Below are 18,359 nucleotides of genomic sequence, written 5' to 3'. Positions count from 1 at the left end.
TAAATCAATTTATTAACAAAGACTTAATTTATTGGTAAGTAACGTGATAAATTAGCAAGACTTGATAATGACAAGACTTGACCCGGCACATTAATTGACCTGAAATGACACGGCCTGTTAATGACCTAACCTGACTTGACTAGAAAGGGTATGCTACCTGATATGACCAAAACCTGATACAATTTTACCTAACTCAAGCCCGACCTAACTAACCCAATTGCCACGTCTAAAGACTCTAATTTGTATAAATGGGCTAAATGTAGGCCCCAAGTACACCCCAAAGTTTGGTCAGGTTTTACAAGAGTCACAGTCACCTCCTTTAGCATTTGACATGCTCTTTTACTCCCTCCTAAATTCTCATTGAATACATGCATTATCTGTCACAAACTGAGGGCGGTCGAATAGTACCATTTGACAATGGAATGGTGACATTTGTACTCTATTATGGTCAAAAAAATGTGAGCACTTAAGCATTGCTAAACTCTTCATCGATTTGCACATTCCTTGTAGAAGTTAAACTAGATCCTGGGTCCATAAAGCTGCATTGTCGCAACCTTGGGTGATAAGTAGACGTTATGGGGCGGTTAGTGATACCCTGGGCCAAGCTTTCCCTGCTGTTTTGTTGATTGTCAATTAATGAGAAATGTCTCTTGTATGCTAATTTCAAAAACAAAAAATGAACAAGTATTCACATCATCAAAAATTTGATTTGTTCCAACTAAGTGACTGCAAGTAGTTCAATGCAATAAGAACCCTGTGACTCCGCGAGCTTGCTGGGCGTGGCTTTCACAAAACAAAGTGATTGAAATCTTGGCCTTCAACTCTTCAAATATCTGTAATTTCATTAACATTTACCAGTAATCTTTACAAGAGCAAGAACCGTCTTTAAAATGATGAAAACGACTACGATCCCTGACTACTATCTCACGATCAAAAATCTTGGATATTAGTTTTATCGCGACATGGCAATCAGGGCAAACTCTCAAGTTCTTTATAACTGTAATTGGGGTTCTTGGCAATGTATTGATGAGCATAAAAGCGATAGCAATTTTCTCGCTGTGATAACTCAAAGCGGTCTCCTTCTCTTCCTCTTGTATGTCAGCAAGCACATTTTTCGTGTGAGGCACATAGCCTTCTAATCTCAGCAACTTTGTGATTTCACTTAGCATTTCATAGATTTCTTTGTCTTGTGGATGTGATCGATCTCCCATTACAAACTCGTGTACACGATTTCTAAGCTCAACTTGGCTAAATCCCGGTGGCTTTTTAACACCGTCCTTCACCATAGTAGCCCTCAATTGGTGAACATCTTTCCATCGATTCTCAGATGCATAAAGATTTGAAAGGAGCACATAATCTCCACTATGCTTAGGATCTAATTCCAACAGTTTATCCCTTGAAACTTCGGCCAGAGCTAAATCCCCGTGTATTGCGCATGCACCCAATAACGTCCTCCATATAATAGCATTCGGCTTCAACGACATATTTTGAATGAATTCATATGCTTGCCTTACCTTCCCCGCTCTGCATAGCAAATCTACCATACAACCATAGTGCTCAATCTTAGGCACAATTCCATATCTCTCCGTCATCTCATTGAAATAATCGAATCCCTCATCGACCATCCCACAATGACTACAAGCATACAAGACCCCGACTAAGGTAATCTCAGTTGGCATGAATCCTTCCTTCTCCATCTTCTTAAAAACCTCAAGCGCTTCATTTCCGCGCCCATTTACAGCCAACCCAACAACCAAAGAATTCCACGACACCACACTTCTCTCCCTCATACCATCAAAAATCCTCTCCGCATCTCTAACCCTCCCACATTTCGCGTAAAAATCTAATAACGCATTCATCGCATGCAAATTCTCCGTCAAACCAACCTTAAACATATAATCATGTACCCTACTACCTAACGCCAACGCCCCAAGCTCAGCACAAGCACACAACAACGTCACAATCGTAAAACCATCAGGCTTCACACCCTCATCACCCATATCCCTATAAAACCTGAGAACATCATCAAATCTCCCATTAAGAGCAAACCCATTAATCACAGAGTTCCAAGTCACGAGATTTCTCACACGCATTTCCTCAAACACCTTATGTGCACTCTCAGGTTTCGCGCAAACTGCGTAAAAATGAACCAACCCATTTTGCACAAACACTAATGAATCATACCCATTTTTCACAACATCACAATGCACCATTTCACCCAATACAACATCCAATAACTTAGAAATTCCCTTCAAAAGAAAAGGGTAAGTATGTGTATCAACCTCAATATTTTTTACCTTCATTTCACTATATAAACTAATAGCTGGTCTAGGGTTTTCACTTGATGCATACCCTTTAATCATAGTATTCCATGCAAAAATGTTGGGGGCGTGGACTTGATCAAATACCTTCTGGGCATAGAGCATAGTTTTCGACAGCGAAACCGCGAAAAATATAAGGTGTTTGGTGAAATGTGGGTGGTTTAATGGTACACCATGTTTGATGGAAAAAGCATGGATTTGTTTGAGTTTGTAGGTTGAAGATGCAGATGATTGTAAAAGTGCAATGCATTGTTTAAGAATCAAGGGTTTTTGTGTGTTTTCTGTTAGGGTTTTAGTGCAGAAAAATGAGGGGGAAAAGGGTTTAAGAAATTTTGGTTTGAATTGCTTAAGCATAAGCATTACTTTGTCATGTTGGAATGATGTGCATAAGCATAATAATACTAATATATGGAGTTTGATGTTGTTTTGGGGTTTGGATTTGAAGATCAAACAATTTATACGAGTCCGAGTTGAGACGGGGGAGAATCGGGTTAGAGTTTCATTATCGTTTTATGTTTACATAATGTAAAAAAAAAAACTTATATGAGACGGTTTTACATGTGAAGACAGCAGATTACCCGTAGTTCTATAGTTGAATAAAAATACAAAATTATACTCTTTTGGTCTCAAGTATTTTTCTACCCCTAGTCAAAGTACTCCTCGTAAAGCATATAAAGTTATAAACGGTAAACAATTAATCGGGATGGAGGAACTAGTTAGAAATCATCTCAGGTAAGACGAGTGCCATTATATAGAGAATGAACTCATTTAAGTAGAACATCAAAGTAGTTGCATTATGAATTCAATTTGTATATACATAAATCAATTTTTTTTAATTTTATTGATCTTTTCTACCAAATCATAGTGGTTGCAGGATGATACAAATTCAGTAGTGTTGCACAAAAGAAAAAGAGCAAAAACCCTGTTCATGGGTTTCAGTCTTCACTCTTTCTTCACCATCAAATCAAACACAATAAAATACAGATATAGCTAATCTTGGCCGAGGGAGCGAATGAACTCGGAAAAATAATGGTTAATCCAAGAGGTTCCAATAGTGACTTGTGGTGGTGGTGGTGGTGGGAGAAGGATCAAAAGTCTCCCATTTTGCAGTAACTACCACAGGCTTCAGACTAGCATTCGATATTTTCAGCATGTCAAGTGTTTCCACACATTTCTGCACTCTTTTACCCTGAAATTTAAGTAGATAAAGCCGATTAAGTTTTGGTGTGTCGTAAAAGAAAGAAAAGAGATAGGGAGACGGGGAGTGAAGTTACCTGCAAATTGTTTAGAGCTGAAACCTCAATTCCTGCAGAAATAATGCTATCTAGTTTAACTGCTTGTCTCATCAGCAGTTCAATCAATGTTGATATCCGAACCTCTGCCACCTTAACTCCGTTCCCTACTGATTTCTCGATGCCAGAAACCTGAACACACAAGTACATTATAACAGGTTCGTGTCTAGTCTTTTTCAGTCTTACATAAGGCTGAAGTAAGATTTCCTACTATCAAAACTAGTTCAGCTGGTATAATCAATGAGCGGTAATAACCATTTACCAGTGTTCGAAACCTTCTAGCATTGGAACTGCCGTAGACAAAGGTTTACCAGATCAGCCAAGGAATCGACTTCAGAGGCAACTTCAGCAATGGCACGTTGAGCGCGTTGAAGTTTATCGTTCTTATGCATCTCTAACAATCTCTTCTCTCTACTGCAAGGATCTTCCGTAAGGATAAGTTTTGATCTATCTTTTACACCACAAATGTCCAAGAATTGTTTATCTTCTTTCTCTTTTCCTTTGTATGTTATTCTCTGCTCCCAGTAATGCAATCCACTTTGTACTGTTAACAGCTTCTTAAGCTCCCCTGTGATTCACCAAACTCTAATTTTCATAACAGCATACTCGTATCATAAAACATTAAAACCATCTAAAAACAAATTGTAATCGAACAATAATTAACTCATAAGGAGTACTCCGTACAAACACAAAAATCTATGTCTAGGAATAAGACTTTAAGAGCATACATACCAAAAGTTGCCTGAGAGCTAATAGAGATCTCATACCGAGCCGAACCGTAAGCAACCCGAACCCGAATACATTTGACCGAGACGACAGCCACATCGTCAGTCCTTTTCTGGACTAACATACCACCCGGTCTTTTCTCCCATTCACCCTCCTTCTCCTTCTCCTTCTCCTTCTCCATAGACGACAATTTCAACGTCGTTTTGGAGTTGCTATTAGTTGATGTACTAAGCATGGCTACTCCAACAACACTCATATTCTTCACCACATTCCTAACCATTTTCTCTTAATTATGTTTTTATTATGTTTTTTAAATAGTGTGAAATTTTTACAAAGGGAAAATTATTGAGCTTCTTCTACCGACACACAAGAATATATAGTTAGACTTGGTCTTTGTTTTTTGGTCAAGGGAAAAAGAGCACACATATGACACACAAAAATTATTAATAATGGATTTCTGAATTAAATATTTGATCTATACTCGAATAATCCTTCATAATTGAAGAATTTTAAGGGGGTTGAAGTAAGTTACGGATTTAACAACAGAGGGAAAGGAGAGAAAATTAGGTTTGATGTTTTTTTGGTTAAGGGTAAAGAAATGGAAAGTTTGGTGCAAAAAGTACTGTAATGAGTAAAATATGTACTGCGAAGATGAATTATTCTCATTGAAATAACCCTTTTATTTATTTATATATGAGTTTAATAAATTAACGGAAATGGATATAACTGTAAAAATAGCGCGGGTAGTCAGAGAAATAGTGAATGTAATAATATTAACATGAAATATTGTGAAAATAATAATATTAACCGCGGTACTAGTAAAAGTGTCTCATAATTTGTTGATAAATTTTAACATTTTAGTATAAGTGGTAAACTTAAGTTAAAGTTTAAGGTAGTTTTATTAAAAAAATTAAAATTTAAAGATGAATAAAGGTAGTCCGACCAGATCCGGATATCCTACCCAGGTTAAACTATACAGTAGGATAGGAGTATGTGAATTTTTATAACTTTAGGTAACTTAATATTGAAAGGGTTTTTCTATCCTATGCCCACTAGGCATAGGATAATAAACCAAAAAAAAGAAAGTATTAAATGATATTTTCATGGGAAATTGTAATATCTCATCACTTTTAGTTTTCTTCACAAAAAATACATTTAATACTTTCCTATTTTAGCTTCTTATCCTATGCCCAATAAAAACCAATATTGAAATCCATTAGTTTTGGGATTATAAATACTTCTCTCCCTCTCTTTAAAACCATCAATGAATTTTTTTAAAGGTTGTGATATTTATTTAGTTTGTTTTCCTGTTGAGTCATCCGGAAACAGCTTCATTTTTTGTGTTACCTCCGATCCCCCTCACCTCGCTATTTGTGGGAGCTTATTTGTTTTAACTTTGGGGGGTTTTGGAGATTCAGTTTTTTTACCTAACCAAAAGGTCATTAATTTTCCTTTGAAATATTTTGGGGTTTTCTTCAAATACACCAAAAAAATTAAAATTAAAACTTTGAATTGTTTATTTGTTGATTTAGATTTATAATTGTTTTAGGGAGAAAGATGATATTCGTTGAACCAGAGGAATTTAACGACTTTCTTACTATGATGGGGAAAGACTACTTCTTTCCCAATATCCCACTCCTCCTACCAGACGAAGACAATGATGCTGAGCGGGAAGAATATTTTCCATCAAAATTAAATGGCATCTCAAGATACCGAATTGTAGTACAGTATCCTGATGTAATCCACAACAATGTTACCAATTTCGATTATAGTAATTTTGATGTGGTTTCCTTTCTGTCAACTGATAAAAGGGATTACCTGATTCGTAATGACAAGGATTATAATGGTAATGGTAATTACAATCAAGTTAAAGTTGCGAGCCTTAGTGATAAGAAATGGATTATGGTTTGTTGTTTTGCCTGCCCTCTTTTCTCTATTAGCTCTTATTCATTGGAGTTGCGAGCTGTTTCAAGTGTCTGTTCTGAACTGTATGAATGCTATGGTGATTCTTTCGAGATGGTATTAGTTTTCAAGATGACTGAGGGTTTTTTATATGACGAGTCAGCTTTCAGGCACCAATTGTCGGGTTTTCATTCGTCCTGTCTTGCAGTTCCCTTTTTTGACTCAGTGTCTTCAGACTGTATATGTCGTTCCCTCGGATTTTCTGGTACAGGGAAAGGCATCTTTTGTTGTGTGGATGAAAGGAAGGTTATCTGGCATAAAGATTTAGGTTATTTTAACACATATGGAGTCGATGCCTTTCCCTTTACTGATGAAGCTAACCGAATAGTTTTTGAAAAAGAAAGAAAAATATCCTGGAACGATGTATCCCTTGAGAACCTATTATGTCACCCATCCTTTCTTTATAAGAATCCGCGGAGTTCTGGTGGGATAATTGAGGTTACGACTATTGACCTACTTAAAGAGAAGCTCGTTGGAGTGTACTTATGCATGAATGGGGATTTCATACCTGAGCTTCATGAGATATATGAGTGTTGTAAAGCCGCTAACAAGGTATTTGAGATTGTGGTAGTGTATATGCCTTTCATGAAAAAAACCTGTAATCCGCAGCTGTTCCAGGCGTTCATTAATCACGCTCTTGAAACACGGAAGATATCATGGTGGGTCTTGCCCTTTGAAAGCTGGGTAAGTCGGAGACTCTCACGACTCATACCGATCCTTGAAGATGAGTTGATCATTGTTGGAAAAGGATTTGTAGATCCCTATTGTGCATATGTTGTACAAAAATTTGGAATGCCTGCGTATCCCTTCTCGAGGAAGCTCATGTTCAAGAAGGAGATAGAAAGGATAAGCAAAGTCGGTTTAGCTTCTTTGTTGGTTTACGAGGATATTGACTATGTTCTCCGGAAGGATAATTCCAAGGTACCTGTGGCCTCGCTTGTAGGCAAGAATATTTTCATTTTTGTCGACTTTGATTCAGGGCATATTGATAAAAACGTGGGCAGTCCATTTTTCTGTTATTATTCGGATATCAAGGGAACGCTTTTGAGTTATTATCCGGAAATGAAGGCAAGAGATCCCGAGTTAGAAGTTATTTATGTTGGCTCTTATGCAACATTGGTTTGTACTAGTTCTGAAATACCATGGTTGGTATGCCCTTACGACAGTAATCACTTTGGTATTTTCGCCAAGAAAATATTTGTCGAGGGTATAAGGGTTAGCACCCTTGTTGCAATTAAGAAAGATGGGATGGTCGGTTCCATACAAGCTCACAAGCATCTATCTTCACACGGCAGCCAGGCTTTCCCATTCAACGGTAGTCAATTAAGGATAGAGGTGATGCGTGAATTCGAACTTAGATATCCTCGGTTAGAATTTGGTTATATGTAGTTCGATACTTCAATGTAGTATGCTGCTATATAATTATATGAACGCAAATCTGTGCTACATCAGGTAAGTTTATCTATGTATAATTCTACATTTCTACTACCCTAGTTTTCACGTCCTTCTTTTCTTTTCTTTTTCTTTTCTCTGTTGAAACTTGTTTTAAGTGTTGCAGACCCGCTGACACAACCGAAGGCCAGAACCCAATGAGTATGGGTACGGGTCGTGCCGTCGTGGTTGTCTACAGTTGTTATGGTGGCTTTGGGCTGCTTGTTGAAGTTGTCATGATTGTAGCATGTTGGCTATTGTTGTTGTGGACTTGAGCTTGCGACATTTTGTTTATGTTGTCGCAGACCCTAAGAGTATGTTTGGATTTAAAATTCAAAATTTCTCCGCAATAGGTAAGATTTAAGTGTCTTGGTCTGACCTGACTTGGCTAGACGGCTATTGTTGTAGTCGGCTAGTCCCTCCCCTTCCCTTCTCTCCCTTTCCCTTCTCTCCTTTCCCATCCCCTCCATTTTCCTTCACTTTTGCTATCCAAACACACCCTTTAACTGTTGTCGTCGTGTTGCCGACCAGGATGTGAACTACCTGGTTGGGCTGACCATTATAGGGTTGGTGGACTGCTGTGGATTTGGGCTTAAGATGCTGCTGGTATATTAGACATATTTACGCGTGGTTCCAAAACCACAACTGGGTTGGGTCCGCTTTACTTTTGGACTTCGCTTCTAAGGGAAGGGAAGGGAAGGGGAAATGGGGTGTGGCATTGTGGGTGTTTGGATAAAAATATACAATTTCCTCCAAATCTTGCTTATTCTGTAGAGATTTTAATTTGTCTTGGAGGAGGGAAAATGAATCCCTCCAAATTTCCGGCCCTTTATTTTCTTTAACCCTCATTTGCTATCCAAACAAGGGATTTTAAATCTCCTACTCTTCCTCCCTTACTTTTTTCTCCAAATCTTTTAATCCAAATACACCATTAAAGGAAAAGATATAAGACATACGTAGTACTTAGTAATGTAGGTTTGTGAATGTCTCAATATTTTAAAAAGTTCCTAAATGCAAGGTAAAAAGAGTCGGATGTATATATAAACCGAATTTCATAGCCAAGTAACGAATTTCTATCCATGTATACATTGCAGATGTCAATTAATTTAATGGCGCATTATATGATTTCTTATACAATAAATAAACATAATCAATTTAATGTTGCGTTATATGATTTCTTCGTAATTTAAAAAAAAAAAAAAATTTAGTACTACATTTAGTTGAAAACCAATAAATTTACCATACATTATTTGAGATTATTTTAAGTAAAAACTGTGTCACGTGTGTGATCCAGTCCTTGATCAATTATGTCTAATAATCATCACAATAATGTTTTGGATTTACTAGCTCATCTTAGTTGTTTTGGATAATTGGTTGGTATTATTTTTTTTGGCTTGACTATCTAGATGACTAGATCATTGAGTCAATCAACTGATTGTTGATGAGGTTATGATTGTGTAATACGTCGTAGTTTTTAAGGCTGTACTCGATTGAGTATAGCTTACTTGATCGAATGAGGGACCGAGTGATATCTGGGAAGTTTCTGAAACAGGGTCACTCGTTCGAATGACGGTTCAACCGACCGAGTGGAGCTTCACCTCGACCGAGTAGACCGAACACTCGATCGAGTGCTTTGTCGTTTTCCATTGTTTTACATGAAAAAAGCTATTGAGTACTTCCCACCAGTCAATTGTTATTTATTGCTATTTTAGGTGTATCACTCATTTGTTATCTATTTACTCGGTAAGTTTTATAAAAGTGGGTGGACAATATTAGGCAAGTGGCATAGGATGAAAAAGCTCTTTGGTTTATCATTATTTTTCTTTCTTTTTTGTCATTTTTTTGTTCTTTGTGCAAAAATAAATAAATTACAAATGACCGAAATAAAAGGAGTAGTTTTTATTTTTGTAAAAATGAACATGTACAATTTTCTACGCGGGCCAGTTAAACTACACTGATTGAAGCCCGAATACCTTTTGAGAGTATTGCCTTCATACTTATGGGCCAGCTTACCACTCTTCCAATTTTACTGCATTTACCCAAATTCACAAAGCCAGATGGTTTCAAAACAATTTATCGTCATGGTTTATATGTTGTTCATGATCATTTTAAATATATAGTAAGTGTTGAGTAAATCTCCTGTAAATTTTTAATGCGGTTTTACGATCAAATATTATAAAACCATATGAAAAAGATATTGATGTCCTTATCATGAAAAAATGGTGGTTAGTGAAAGTTATATCAATGAGATATAGGTAAATTAACACTTGGTTTTACAATAACGTTTCAAGTTTGTGTACATCGGATTTATAGAAGAATTGTGTTTACATCTTAACTATTCATAGGCTTTTAGTACACTTTTATTTAATCTCAATAATTTATTGTGAGATCGTTTTATTAGATGTCTGATTTTGAATTTATATGTCCCTTATAAAATAAAGTAAATGTAAACTATTTACTAAGATGAAGGGAGTAACAATTAAGACTTAAAAGTAATCAAGCCTATCTACATTAGACATTGTGGGTGTAAGGCCATGTTCTTTTCGACTGAAAGGAGCTGAATTGACTTATTGGAGCTGAGTTGAAGTGAACTTAATTGAATGGAACTTAGCTAAATTGAAGTAAGAGTTAGGGGGTGTTTGGTAAACGGCGGATTGGAAAATTTTCAGCATCATGTTTGACTCACCAATCTACTATTTTAAGTGTTTGGTAAATGACATATTGAAAGAGTAGAGTGAAGCTCAATCTACTGTTTTCCAATATGCTGCTCTACCCAGCATATTTACATTACTAGATTGTGAAATATTAATCCGTCAACAATCTACACATAGATACAACAATCTATTAATCAAAATTTGCTAATTACCAAACACTTTTACTAAATCTGCTAATTGAAATATACTAGTCAAATCTGTTAATCCAATCTGTCATTTATAATCTGCTTGACCAATCTACTTCTGCTAATATCAATCTACTGATTACCAAACAGGGCTTTAATTTGTGAAGAGATTAGTTGAATTGAACTAAATGAAACTGCACTGAATAGCGTTGAGTAGAAATGAAACGAGTTGAAACTAAGCCAGAAAGAACATGGCTTTAATCTACATCGGTTACCAAGTTCTCATCAATCAATAACTACAATAGTAAAATTGGCCTCTAAATTAGTACTCCCTCTATCTCCAGTGAATAATTTACATTTGCTTTATTTTGTGAGAAAAATAAAATAAGTGTAAATTATTGACTATCACGGAGGAAGATAGTACATGTAATATCATCATATTTTCCGATAATTATTCCTCCTCTAAATCATCTCAAAAGGCAAAATAAATTGCACGTATGTGGAAATTGTAAAGAATTAGTATAACTGTATAATTGATGATTGATAATAGTTAAACTGAGAATGGTACAATATATAGCGAAGTATACGTGAACATTCACATAATAACAACCTAAAAACAATTTACCTAAAATACAATAATAATTGCTTGATTTTAGGAGAGATATATGGGATAGAATTATAGAATAATTCTTCCCTTAATTGTAGTGTTACTTGGTTATGAGATATTCTCATATAGACACGTGAAATACATGATAATGCTTCTGCTTACTCGCGTCAAACAAAGAAAATGTAAAGTATGCATCTTAAGGTACCCTGACAAAATAAAGCAAATATTCCTTAAACTAAACATAGAAGTCCATTACATTGACCAACTTACTTAATAACAAAAGTAAAACACCGATAAATTTTAAGTTTAAGACGGATAATGCAGTTAACACAAATTTGTACGAACTTAAATTAACATGTTGCCTATTTGTAGAAGTAGATTGTTATGGTTCGCATAAAACAGTGATTGGTTTTACTTGATGAGTTTTTGTATCCATTTGATCTAAAACATGCTCAACAAGACCACCCATACAAATAATAAGATATATAAAGCCAAATGCTAAACTAAGGATTCCTATTGAAGAAGCCAAACCATCATACATTGCATCCACATAAGCTTCGGCTGCTACCTTGTATCCATAGTATACTGACCATCCACTTATCAACATTGACACCGTCGTGACTAGAATGCGTACAACAACGAGTATAATGCGTACTATAATCGGACGACCATGACTCTTGGTTGTATCATCCTTTCCTGTTCACATTTACGTATGTATATATATATAATTACATATAAAGTAAACGTAAACAATTGACTAAGACAGAGAGAATATGAGTATTATCGGTTTTTATTATACCTTGATCATCAGTTGTAGAAGTTTTGACGTCATGTTGTTGAAACCAAGCCACAGCCAGGTAGTGCTCTACTATTATGAATTCCCCAATTGAGATATAGAATAAACCTAAGAAATTATGAGACATCGTAAACAGAAAACCTCTAGTAATAATATCAGTAGTATGCCTTGTTTCTATTCGAGCAATTCCAAACAGGAATGTCCACAAAACAATGACCTCCCCAACATCGATAAACGTAATGAACGTACTTATTATCCAAGAATTACCTCTTGAATTCACCCTTTCATTCTCCATTTTACTTATTTATTTATTAATTAAGGTGGTTAGGAGTAATATATAGTTGGTGATTATAGGATACTAATAATAAGGAGAAAATATCGACATATTCTTTGTGTTTTAATTAGTCAAATGAGGAAAGCTAGGTTGTTTGAGAATTGAGACTACAAAGAGTCCAAAGAAAATCTACTACTATTTACAAGAGCTATAAAAGATGTACGTAGTACTTCCACTACTTAGTAATGTAGTTTTGTAAATGTCTCAATATTTTAAATGGTTTCTAAATGCGGGTAAAAAGATTGGATGTATATATACACTGAATTTCATAGCCAAGTAACAAATTTCTATCCCTGTATGCAGATGCCAATTAATTTAATGGTGCGTTATATGATTTCTTATACAATAAATAAACATAATCAATTTAATGTTGCGTTATATGATTTCTTTGTAATTTTTTTAAAAAATTGAATAATTTAGTAATACATTTAGATGGAAACCAATTTACAGTACATTATTTGAGATTATTTTAAATAAAAACTGTGTCACGTGTGTGATCCAGTACTTGTGTCTTATAATCATCACAATAACGTTTTGGATTTACTAGCTCATCTTAGTTGTTTTGGATAATTGGTTGGTATTTTTTTTTTTTTTGGCTTGACTAGCTAGATCATTGAGTCCATCAACTGATTGTTGATGAGGTTATGATTCTGTAATACCTCGTAGTTTTTAAGACCGTATTCGACCGAGTGTAGCTCACTCGATCGAATGAGGGATCAAAGTCCTGGTTTTTTTAGACTTAAAGTCACATAATTTAAGTTTACTTTATATTTTATAAGTTTAGTTAGGTTCAGTTCAGATCCTATAAGTTCAGTTCAGTTCAAATCTTATAATTTCAGTTCGATTTAGATTCTATAGGTTCAGTTCAGTTCAGATCCTACAAGTTCAGTTCAGATCCTATCATTTTAGTTCAGTTCAGATCTTATAAGTTCAGTTTAGTTTAGATCTTATAAGTTCAGTTCAGATCATATACATCACTTAATTTAAGTCCAGTTCAGATCCTATAAGTTCAGTTTACTTCAGTTCAGATCCTATAAGTTCAATTCAGTTCAGATCAGTTTCAGTAAAAAAGAACAGGACACGACTGATATCTGGAAAGTTTCTGAAACAGGGTCACTTGGTCGAGAAGAGCTTCACTTGACCGAGTGCCCTATCGTTTTCCATTGTTTTGCATGAAAAAGGCTAGTGAGTACTTCCCTCTCCGATTAATTGTTATCTTTTACTGTTTTGGGCGTATCACTCATTTGTTATATGTTCGCTTCGTAAGTTTTGTAAAAGTGGGTGGACAAGTGCATTAGGGAAGTGGCATATGATGAAAAAGCTCTTTGGTTTATCATTTATTTCTTTTTTGTTATTTTTTTTGTATTTGTGCCAAAACGAATATATTACGAATGACTAGAATGAAGGGAGTAGTTTTTATTTTTGTAAAAATGAACTTGGACAGTTTTCTACGTGGGCCATTAAAACTACACTCATTGAAGCCCGAATACCAATTGAGAGTATTGCCTTCATACTTATGGGCCAGCTTACTACTCTTCCAATTTTTATTGCATTTACACAAATTCACAAAGGCAGAAGGTTTCAAAACAATTTATTGTGAGACAATTTTCTTACGGTATTGCTCTTTCACATATGAATTTTACTCATTTATGTAGATATCCAGTATCTGTTGAGACTCCAACAAACACCCGATGATTATCGGACTACAACATCCTTAGGAATCGAAGCGTTTGATCGACAGTTTGTGTACAACTATACGTCGGAAAACTTAAAACGATTTCGAAAATAAAACATTTCAAAACTTTTCAAAAGTACCTGGAGTGTTTAATGCATGACGACGGGGTCACAATGACACTAATTAGAGTCAAAACCGACACCTGACCAAAAACCGACTCAAAATTCAAATCCCGACTCCAACAACGAGTCAAACCGAGTCAAACACAAAAAAACAAACCTTTCAAATGCTTCCATGTTAAGATTTCCCGGAATCCTAAATGGTCAAGTACAAACCAAGTTCTTCCAAATCCTAGGATAGAACAAATCATGATTGTACTTGTGTGATAGCGACAAGACAATCGAAGACGTGCGAGATGGCTCGTGCCTCTTTGAGCCGCCCATGCGGCCACGTCGCTCAAAACACACACAACCACCCATTTCTCTATAAATACCCCTCAAATTCCACCATTTGAGAGTTATGCGAGTGTCCGCCCCCTCTTTTCTCCCTTCAAATTCTAGACTCGACTTCTCAAGTCACCAACCGACACGTGTTTACGACCTATCGATCGCAAACACAAGCCTTACACATTTTTTAGTACCGTCATCGTGCATTAAATCACTTGACCGACCATCTCGACCACTACACCATCACTAAACTTAAAAAAACACTCTTTTACTTTGCTAAAACGGTATTCAAACCGAGTTTTTCGGCCAAACAAGTTGATACACTTTCGTCGGTTTCTCGTCTTAAGCCTAGCATGTAAGTATGAGGGTGTAAAAATCTTCTCCTATCATGTTTTCATTTGTTTCATGACAATAACATGCTAAATTATGCATAACTTAAGTAGCACATAGGCTCGCGCCTAAAGCACCCCTCACCATTAAATCCAAACCGTGTTTGGTCTCTTCATCTCCTTCATTTTTATTTCATATTTTTAATCGGTTTTTACCATTTCAAGTATTTTCAAACCATTTTTCTCATGACAAGTTTTTAACCATAAAACATTAATCATCCTTGGTTCCTAATACCATGACGGTTTAATCCGTGTCCCGGTGATAATATTTGGTTAATTACATTATAAAAAGGTATTTTAAAACCTTTTATTTCATTTCTTTACATTTTGAAGGGTATTTTAAAGCCTTTCTCATTTCTTTACATTTTTCCAAAACAAATGTATTAGTCACCAACACAAAGTCATCCTTGGTTCTACATACCATGTCGGATTTTAACCCGAGTACGGTGATGAACGTTGACTAATTACAAACAAATGAACTTAAAACAATTAGTTCATAATCATTTTCAAAACTATTCATGTCAAGTTTGCAAAATCTAACCCGACATCGAATATTGTCAAAACAATGGCGATTATTCAAGTTTCGTTCGTCAAATCAACACAAAAGCGGCCTAAACGGTCTTTTCAAATCGAGACGGGTTTAAACACCCATTTTTCAATGCATTTTACAAACCTTTTTTAATGGGCAGAAGACGTCTTTCATCGTCTGTTGACCCGCGCCTAAACAGGCCACTTACTTTTCTATTTTCAAACTAGGGGTGACCCCTTTGCATCGCCAACAGGCTCGCGCCTCTTCTGGCTGCCTGATGCAGGATCTGTTTCCCTTCCAGCATTTGTCCAGGACGATCCCGACTTCGGTTAACCCGAATACATGACGGATCAGATGACGAATCTACCCATTTTACCTTACATTTGCAAAATGCCTTATTGAGACAAATGGATCACGTTATGTACCATAAACCTAATTCGGTAAATGGATGTTTAATTTCCGTCTTGCATGCAATCAACGTTAAATCCAACTCTACATCTTATACTTGATACTTGGATTAAAAAAACTGACATAGAAAGCTTACATGTTAGGTTCAAACTAGTGGATGCGTATTCATACATTTACCCGTTTTATCAATTTATGCATTTAACCAACCAAGATCGATCAGTAGAGGCCGATACCTCGGGCGGGATTGGGTGTCCGATTAAAGGGCTTCCCAATACGTACCTTCACCTCTTACTCAGAAACTTTGAATAGTGAACGACCTTATCCGGGGCGTACGAGAGTCATTCTAGAGATAGGATGCTAAAGAGAGACGATTCCTTATCTTTAGTACCTATGTCAAACACCGCTTTTTGCCTTGATTGACCTAGGTGTAAAGTGGATTCGAACGGGTTCCAAGCATCCCACAAATTCTTGGTGGCGACTCCGAACATCTCTTGCATCGTTTTGAGACCCTTGCCGAGACGAAACCGACCGATCTAAAACGATCCGGTCGAAAGCATTTTTACGCCACCGAGCGTGGCTTTCAAAAAGACCGCTGACGTGTCCACATATCGGTTGGGCATACGCAGATGGGCCATGTCCACAGACCTGTATTGCCGTATGTGGAGGAGACTATAAAAAAAGTGTATGTGACCTGTATGTAAACAATAAAGAAATAAAGTAAATAACGAGTGACACTGTATGTGACCTCCCAAAGACTCCACCTAAGCCCAAACCGACGACATTTTTCAGTAGAGCTCATATGGTAGAATGTCATAGGTAGCGCCTATTTCAGATTTTAATTTGTGACATGCTACTTCGCGTCAAGATGATAAGTATCTCTGTCAACTGTCCAAAAGTAAATGTTACCTTTTAATTGATTGGAGGGAGTATCTGTTGGGTTCATATACCCTTATTAGACTCTTCTAATGGTGATCTAAATAGCTTGTTGATTTAGAACTAGTGGATCTAGTTGCATGCATAACAAAATAAAAGAGATAAAGAAGAAAACAATGTTCCTTACATTGTTAAATGGTTCGAAATGGGCACAAGTAAGGTCTCCTACATTCACTTGTTCTTGAGCTTAATATGTTAGGATGATTTCCAAAATCTTCAAGTTCCAAGTGTAGGAACATTCCAATCGGTTGCACCCAAGACATTCCCATAACACTAATTCATATACTAACTAGGTATTATGAATTAGTAACCTTAAATTTGTATCTAATATTATTTTCATTACTACTATAGTATTTTTAGAGGTTTTATTAGATCTAGAACAAAAATTATACATAAAACAAATTTATGAGAGAAGATAAGAGAGAGAGCATAAGAGTTTTTCTACAATTGAAAAATGAGAACCAATCTCATAAAATGGGGAAAGGGAGTGCCGGTTTAGGCCTTTGAGAAAAGCAAGCCTACTCTTGCTTTTTGTCTTATCAAAACAATAGGCTACTAGGCTAGTGTTTAGGTGTGTAAGAGTGATGATTATGTTTGAATGCAGCAGGGTGGTGAGAGTTGTCAACTGCGGATTCAACTTCAGATGCTTTGAACTCTTCTTTCTTCAGGTCATGAGCCTGACGAGTTCTTCCAATTTTTCCACCTCGCTTCTATCCCATAAAAATAATCAACTTCACAAAGCCCTAACACACTACCCATAAAACCGGTCCACCCTTCATAAAATGGACTCCATTTTATCTTTGTAATTTGTCATTTGTAATATGTTGTGACATGCGACATGTAACATGTCATTAGGCATAATAATGCATATTTAACAAATTAAATATCATTATATATTAAATAAAATTACATTTAACAAATTAACAAGTAATTCACAATTACATGTATATAAAATAGGTCACATTAAGTCTAGTTAATATAATCTACAATATTTTGTAATTATAACTAACTAATTACTCTTATCTCAAATGTTTCATCTCCCTTTAACTAAAAGAATAAGAAACTCTAGAATTTTTCCCGCTCAAATTTTTAGTAAGGAATTGGACCTCCTATATTTGGCTATATTATTCTATTGAAATATTCTATACAAATTGGGCCTAACAAGTGAACACATAATTTTTAGTAGAAATATCTTTCAAGACTAATGTGTGAAATAAGATTGCAATATACCAAATTATGTAGCATAACAAATCTTTCACCTTAAATAAAATATACCAAATAATATTCTTATGAGATTTAGTTGTTGCCACATTTTTAACTCATCCCCGCGGAAACCGCGAAAGTGGTAATTAAGCCCCTTAACTTTGTTCAATTGTGAAATTATGCCCCATTAGTTTTATTTGGAGTAATCAAACTCCTTAAGTCTCACCAAAAGTGAAATTCAACCCCATTTTTCAAAATTTCACAAGAATTTTAATTAAAAATATTTTATGTTAGTATTAAATAATTTTTTATATACAAAAAATTACTAATTGCAACTTTGCGAATTTATACATAATTTATTAATCATTGACGAACACTTTTACATACATATTTAGTAAATTGTTTATAATTTATATAGTATTCATACATATATAATAAATTGTCTATATACTATAAAATTAAAAAAAA

General features: G+C 35.5%; 3 protein-coding genes and 1 long non-coding RNA gene across 4 annotated transcripts; 1 reads left to right on the top strand and 3 right to left on the bottom strand.

The window, feature by feature from the left end:
* Nucleotides 1–655: 655 nt before the first annotated feature.
* On the bottom strand, nt 656–2,817 carry LOC141591296 (pentatricopeptide repeat-containing protein At4g21065). Its single transcript, XM_074411622.1, has one exon. The coding sequence runs from the start codon at nt 2,679–2,681 to the stop codon at nt 852–854; it is 1,830 nt and encodes a 609-aa protein (XP_074267723.1). The 5' UTR covers nt 2,682–2,817; the 3' UTR covers nt 656–851.
* A 277-nt stretch (nt 2,818–3,094) lies between these two features.
* LOC141591295 (BAG family molecular chaperone regulator 3-like) lies at nt 3,095–4,678 on the bottom strand. The gene is made up of 4 exons (XM_074411620.1): nt 4,346–4,678; nt 3,925–4,181; nt 3,596–3,745; nt 3,095–3,510 (listed from the first exon to the last, which is right to left on the bottom strand). The coding sequence occupies exons 1-4, from the start codon at nt 4,617–4,619 to the stop codon at nt 3,355–3,357; spliced, it is 837 nt and encodes a 278-aa protein (XP_074267721.1). The 5' UTR covers nt 4,620–4,678; the 3' UTR covers nt 3,095–3,354.
* A 1,218-nt stretch (nt 4,679–5,896) lies between these two features.
* Nucleotides 5,897–7,690, top strand: LOC141590592 (putative nucleoredoxin 1). The gene has a single exon (XM_074411167.1). It carries the CDS (start codon nt 5,897–5,899, stop codon nt 7,688–7,690), a length of 1,794 nt encoding a protein of 597 aa, XP_074267268.1.
* A 3,772-nt stretch (nt 7,691–11,462) lies between these two features.
* Nucleotides 11,463–12,293, bottom strand: LOC141591294 (uncharacterized). The gene is made up of 2 exons (XR_012520794.1): nt 11,978–12,293; nt 11,463–11,874 (listed from the first exon to the last, which is right to left on the bottom strand). It is a non-coding gene; the product is annotated as an uncharacterized LOC141591294 (long non-coding RNA).
* Nucleotides 12,294–18,359: the final 6,066 nt, after the last annotated feature.

The sequence above is a fragment of the Silene latifolia genome, chromosome 7 (genome assembly GCF_048544455.1).
Source record: "Silene latifolia isolate original U9 population chromosome 7, ASM4854445v1, whole genome shotgun sequence".
NCBI classification, from domain to species: Eukaryota; Viridiplantae; Streptophyta; class Magnoliopsida; order Caryophyllales; family Caryophyllaceae; genus Silene; species Silene latifolia.
The sequence above is the reverse complement of the archived record's forward strand: the minus strand, read 5'-3'. Positions and strand labels throughout refer to the sequence as shown.